The sequence below is a fragment of the Heterodontus francisci genome, chromosome 28, assembly GCF_036365525.1.
Source record: "Heterodontus francisci isolate sHetFra1 chromosome 28, sHetFra1.hap1, whole genome shotgun sequence".
Lineage (NCBI taxonomy): Eukaryota > Metazoa > Chordata > Chondrichthyes > Heterodontiformes > Heterodontidae > Heterodontus > Heterodontus francisci.
In genome coordinates this window covers 22,218,279-22,224,892 of record NC_090398.1, presented here as the reverse complement: position 1 = coordinate 22,224,892, position 6,614 = coordinate 22,218,279, and the positions used below count along the sequence as shown (strand labels likewise).

General features: G+C 41.7%; 1 protein-coding gene across 1 annotated transcript; it reads right to left on the bottom strand.

The window, feature by feature from the left end:
* Nucleotides 1–4,565: 4,565 nt before the first annotated feature.
* On the bottom strand, nucleotides 4,566–5,953 carry LOC137345136 (probable G-protein coupled receptor 139). The gene is made up of 2 exons (XM_068008606.1): nucleotides 5,884–5,953; nucleotides 4,566–5,476 (listed from the first exon to the last, which is right to left on the bottom strand). The coding sequence occupies exons 1-2, from the start codon at nucleotides 5,951–5,953 to the stop codon at nucleotides 4,566–4,568; spliced, it is 981 nt and encodes a 326-aa protein (XP_067864707.1).
* Nucleotides 5,954–6,614: the final 661 nt, after the last annotated feature.

Here is a 6,614-nt window from a genome sequence, read left to right as displayed (position 1 = left end):
AAAGTGTTGCTTTGAGGAGGTCAAACCCCTCGCTGGCTACCTTTAAACTGCATGCTTCTCCTATTCATGCATACAGAGTCAGCATCCAAAAATTCCAACATTCCCAGGTGTCCAGGGCTACTGAAAATCCTTTTTTTCAGTTGTTTTTTAAACACACAGAATTCTAAGATTTTAGTCCAGAAATTAAACCTTTTGCAACACCTCCACGCTTGGTGAAATGAAACACCATTCTTGAATGCGTATCATTACAATGTAAAAATAGGAGTTGAAAGCATTTAAGAAAAATTCACACTCATGCCCCTCATTCACTCTACTGGTAGTTAACACAATTTTGCGTTGAACCACTCTTACTCATACAAATCAACAAAACGAAATTATTGACAAACCACCTGTGATAACTGTTTTTTTTTCCTGAAATGTGTAAAATTTTCAAGTGACAAGACTGCAACAACAAACTCCATTGGAATGCTCTGGCACCATGGGTTTCAAACCCCTCCACAAAGGTTAATGGATTATGGTCAGTGTATATCAATGCTTTTTGTAATTGTGGCGGACATATAATTCAAACTGTTTCAGAGCTAGCCATAAGCCTGCCAATCTTTTTTCCACAGTGGAATATTTTTTTGGTGGCGCTTCAGTTATTTTGAAAAATTACCCTGCTGGCTTTTCTATGCCTGATTCATCATCTTGTAATCGGACTGCACTGACCCCCCAGGTCATTAGCATCAATAACTACCTTGAAAGGCTTAGTTACATTTGAAGCAGCCAACACTGGTTCAGTCGTCAAAACTGCCTTTAACCTTTCAAAAGATGCCTGGGAGTCACCTGGCCACGCCCTTCGTTTTCTTTTTCTGTAGCAAATCAGTTCGTGGACTGGCTCCAGCACTGACATTTGGTGCAAACTTTCTGCAGAAACCATACATCCCTAAAAACCTCAAGATTTCATGCTTAGTCTTCGGGATAGGAACCTCCACTAAGGATTGTGCTTTTGCCATTTTTGGGAACACTTGCCTCTCTGTATGTCCGAGATAGGTCATGCTTGCTTTTGCAAATTCGCTTTTTGCCAGATTTGCCACTAAATCAGTTTTTTCTATTTTTTAAAACATAGTTACTAGCTATTTTAAGTGTTTCTTCCGAGTGTTACTGTAAAACCATAGAACCATAGAAAAGTTACAGCACAGAAGGAGATCATTCAGCCCATCGTGTCTGCACCAACTGAAAAAAAGAAAAGAAAAACTCACCGCTCTATCTAATCCTACCTTCCAGCACCTGATCCGTAGCCTTGCAAGTTACAGCACTTCAGGTCCATGTCCAGCGAACTTTTAAATGAGTCGAGGCTTTCTGACTCCACCACCGATCGGGCAGTGAATTCCAGACACCCACTACCCTCTGGGTGAAAATGTTTTTCCTCATGTCCCCTCTAATCCTTCTACCAATCACCTAAAATCTGTGCCCCCTGGTATTTGACCTCTCCACTAGGCGAAACAGGTTCTTCCTCTCTGCTCTATCTAGACCCCTTATAATTTTGTACACCTCAATTTATGTAACCACTCAGCCTCCTCTGTTTAGGAAAACGACCCTAGCTGATCCAAACTTCCCTCACAGCTGAAACCTTCAAGCTCTGGCAACATTCTTGTAAATCTCCTCTGTAGTGTCTACAGAGGAATTATGTCCTTCCTGTAATGTGGTGACCAGAACTGTATGAAATAGCAGCTATGGCAGAAGCAGAGTTTTATACAGTTCCAGCATTACATCAAAATAAAAGCAAAATACTGCAGATGCGAGAAATCTGAAATAAAAACAAGAAATGCTGGAAATACTGAGCAGGTCTGGCAGCACCTGTGGAGAGAGAAGCAATGTTAACGTTTCAAGTCATTGACCCTTCACCAGAAATGGGAGAGCCAGAAATGTGGTAGGTTTTAAGCAAGTAAAGCGGTGATGGGGCAAGAGATAACAAAAGAAGTGTTGATAGGACAAATTCACAGAGAATATCTGATCAGAAGATCATGCAGCAAAGGCAAACGGTATGTTAATGGTGTCGTGAAAGACAAAGCGTTAGTGCAGAGAGGGTGTTAATTGACAGAAAACTGAACAGCTTGGCCCCAAGTACAAACATGAAAAAAACATTGGGTAGGCACAGTAAAAACAAACTAAACCAACTAAAATAAAATATACACATAAAAAAGAAAAAAGAAAGAAGGAAAAATAACTAAAAAATAAAAATAAAAAGTGGGGGAGGCACATCATACTCCAAAATTATTGAACTCAATGTTCAATCTGGCAGGCTGTAGCGTGCCTAATCAGTAAATGAGGTGCTGTTCCTTGAACTTGCGTTGATGTTCACTGGAAGAGTGGAGATGTCCTGCAATGTGGTCACCAAGTATGCATTTGGTCTCCCCAAGGTAAAGGAGACCACATTGTGAGCAGCGAATGCAGTACACTAAATTGAAAGAAATACAAGCAAATCGCTGCTTCACCTGAAAGGAGTGTTTGAGGCCTTAGATAGTAAGGAGAGAGGAGGTAAATGGGCAGGTATTACACCTCTTGTGATTGCAGGCAAGGGGACGAGGTGGTGGGGGTAATGGAGAAGTGGACGAGGGTGTCGTGGAGGGAATGATCCCTTTGGAATGGTGACAGGAGAGTGGAGGGGAACATGAATTTTGCAGTGGCAAAGGCTGGTGGCATGGAAAGCGAGGACAAGTGGAACCCTGTCACGGTTCTGGGAGGGAGGGGAAGGGGTGAGGCTAGAGGTGTGGGAAACGGGCTGGACCCGGTTGAGGGCCCTGTCAACCACAGTGGGGATGTGGGGTTGGGGGAATCCTCGGTTGAGGAAAAGGGAAGACGTATCAGAAGCGCAGTCATGGAAGGTTGAGCTTTTCTTTCACCACACCATTAACATACCATTTGTTATTGCTCCATGACCTTCTGATCGGTTATTCTCTGTGACTTTGTCCTATCAACACCTTCTCTTTTGTCATCTTTTGCCTCACCCCCGCTTCATTTGCTTAAAACCTATTACATTTCTGGCTCTGCCACTTCTGATGAAAGGTCACTAACCCAAAGTGTTAATTCTGCTTCTCTCTCCACAGACACCTGCTGAGTATTTACAGCATTTTGTGTCTTTATTGCAGCATTACATCTCTGCTTTTGTATTCTATACCTCGGCCAATAAAGGAAAGCATTCCATATGTCTTATTCATCTCTCTATCTACCTGTCCTGCCACCTTCAGGGATCTGTAGGGTGGACATGCACACTAAGGTCTCACACTTCTTCTACCCCTCTCAATATTCTCCCAGTTTTGTGTATTCCCTTGTTTTGTTTGCCCTCCCCAAATGCATTAGTCCCACACTTCTCTGGATTGAATTCCATTTTCCACTTTTGGGTTCACTCAGCCAAACCATTGATATCATTCTGGAGTCTACAGCTATCCTCTTCACTATCAACTACACGGCCAATTTTTGTGACATCTGCAAGTTTCCCAATCATGCCTCCTACATTTAAGTCCAAATCATTAATATCTACCACAAACAGCAAGGGACCCAACACTGAGCCATGTGCAATGCCACTGGAAACAGCTTTCCATTCGCAAACATCTCCATTGACCACTACCCTTTGTTTCCTGTCACTGAGCCAATTTTGGATCCAACTTGCCACATTCCACTGTATCCCAGGTGCTTTCATTTTTCTGACCAGTCTGCCATGTGGGACCTTGTCAAGTGCCTTACTAAAATCCATGTAGACCACATCCAAGCACTACCCTTATCAACCTTCCCTGTTACTTCATCAAAAAGCTCAATCAAGTTACTAAGACACGACATTCCCTTAACAAATCCATGCTGCCTATCCTTGATTAATCTGTGCCTTTCTAAGTGGCAGTTTATCCTGCGCCCCAGAATTGATTCTAATAATTTACCCACCATCGAGGTCAGGCTGACCAGCCTATAATTATTTATCCTATCCCTCGCACCCTTATTACCCAATGGTACAACACTCACAGACCTCCAATGCTCCGGTACCTAACCTGTATCTAGTGAGGGTTTGAAGATGATCAGTGTCGAGTTCTGACAGTTTCTTCCATTTGAAAACTTATCATGTGACAAGATCATGGTTCCATTTGTCAATGAGGAATGGCGTGTGATCATGAGACCCACATTTGCAATAATCACATCAATCTTCCCAGACTGTTACCACTATCGATGATCGCAGGATCTTTCGTCCCAAACCAAGTGAAGCCTTCCTGATGAATTTAACTTGTGTACCCGATCCCAGTATCTCGACAATAAGGCGGTTCCCTCTCTTATACACATGCACGACACCACTACTGAAACACATCATTACCATCTTTGAAACGTTAATTTGAAATGTGCTGAATTTACAAGAATAAATTATGTTTACTCAATGAACGAAGGATAAAGAACGAATGTAATGCAGCCACCAAACGTGCTACAAAATGGAAGAGCAGTGCGCAAAAGAGCTTATGTATTTTTCACATTACCGAAAAGACCTTGCACAAAAGGAAATAATTTGAAATTGAGCTTCAGATGTGAACAAGCTGTCTTTAATTTTATCCGCATTTTACAACGAATCTCAAAATTAATGCCCAAAGAGATTTCAGCCCATTCTTCAGCTCTTCTCTGAATTTTCTCTGGGTCGCTACATAAATACATGGGTTTTGAATACAGCTCAAAAACTTAAGGCAAGTTCCGGTTTCATAGGCGATATATCCAGGGGCTGTGCGATCACCACGGTAATTATTGGTCTTTGGCAGTCTGGTCGCCACGAAACTCACGGCAACTGTCAACCACAACAGTATAAAACAGCCCGAAACAGTGAACAATAAAATAATGGATTTCCTGCGGTTCTCCATTTCTGAATCACTGCGATTCTCACTCCTGTTACCCCGGAGTTTCCTGCGGGTTCTATTGGCCACTAAAATACGTCCAATGGATGAACAATTAAATAAGACAATTAAAGTAAAAGGAAGCCAAACGAGCCAGACGCTGTGAAACCAGACCCACGCTGCACCGAGTGGTGAGGAAAAAAATTCCACGCTTGCCCGACAGCCCCACTGCACCTTGTTAATTATTTGCTGAGGTTCGAATGCAAATAAAAAGAGAATATTCTTCAAAAAACTCAATAAACAGAACACTGTTATAACCACACCTGCAGTTCTTTCTGTGCAATATCTTGTTTTAAACTTCTGGAAGCAGACAGCTACAAAACGGTCAAATGTGAAAGAGACTGTGAACCAAACAGACAAATCAAAGTTGATAGTTGTCATGTATAGAATAATCCTACACACGGGGGTGTAAGACAGGAATGAAAATGGAAATTGATAGTTGAAAATATGATACAATATCACGTTGATGATCAGAACCAGGAGATCTGCTGTTGCCATGGCCACCATATAAACAGAAATACATTTGGAAAGGCCACAGTTTCTTCGGGACAGAATCATAATTGTCACCAAGTTCACTGTAAGAAAGTGGGACGAGATAAATAATATTTTAGTGGCTGTTTGAAAAATAAATCTCAACATCTCTTGACAGCATTTTACTCCATTCAGTGTGATTATATAAGTTTAACCGTGGAGCCATTTCCTGGGAAACCTGCTCATATATTTTAATGAGCTGCTGTAGCGCTCACTCTGCAAGGGTGATACTTGATTCTTTGGGTCGGATCTTCAAAGAACATTTTCACATCAGTACAGCTATCAGATTAAGGGAAACAGAGGAAGTGTGGATACCCGGTTCACAAGTTTTTTTCTGGTAACCGCTGACTGTGTAATGCTGACATCGGGGAAACACGTTATCTTATTCGGCATGCTGGAAATAGGGAGATATTCAACACAGATTACGAACAAATACTTTATAATGGCTCACCAAGGACACCCACAGTTGCGACAATCGGGTAGTAAATGTCTTTCATCAACAGAATAGCTGGTTTCCCCATTTTATGTGAGAATGGATGAATGCTGTAGGATCTGAAAGTCTGGCACACATCTGAGCTTAAGCGAGGAACCTATATTTATACAGACATTAATCCTCCAAGGAGTCAATCAGCTTTGATCACAATTAGCATTGGTTATAGTCATTTAACAAACAGACTCAGTAAGTTGTTTTTTCTAACAATTCAGAATTAGGGGAAAGGTTAACACTACGTCAGTTTTAAAAACACTAAATTAAAACATTATTTACAAGTGGAATTAATATGGATCCTGTTCCCATAGGACCAGCCAATGCAGCACAGTGAGACTGAAGTGTTCTGACACTGTCCTTGACTCTAACCTATTGATTCAACACCTGCGCATCAGGCAGCAGAAGAAATCCTGCAATATTTGTGATGAAAATAGTCCTGCAGTAATACAGGTGATTTTTGTTTCTTGTGACTAGTGGGACTAGTACATGTACACAGAGGTCTGCATGCTTATCCTTGCTGCAGTTGCACCACATTCACAGTGGAAGTGGCCATATTCCTCGGGTACTATTGGTACCCTTCAATTATCCTATAGGTGAGCAGGCTGGCCCTGGAATAGTGGTAATGTCATTACTTACTCCAGAGGTGAACAGGTTCCTCTGATACTAATGGTATCTATGATTACAGTAAATGTGCC

Excerpts from the sequence above, each read along its gene's own strand:
- LOC137345136 (XM_068008606.1), bottom strand. The coding sequence starts at position 5,953 with ATGGGGAAACCAGCTATTCTGTTGATGAAAGACATTTACTACCCGATT. Across the intron at positions 5,477-5,883 it reads CGCAACTGTGGGTGTCCTTG|TGAACTTGGTGACAATTATG; the intron begins GTGAGCCATTAT and ends ACTTTCTTACAG.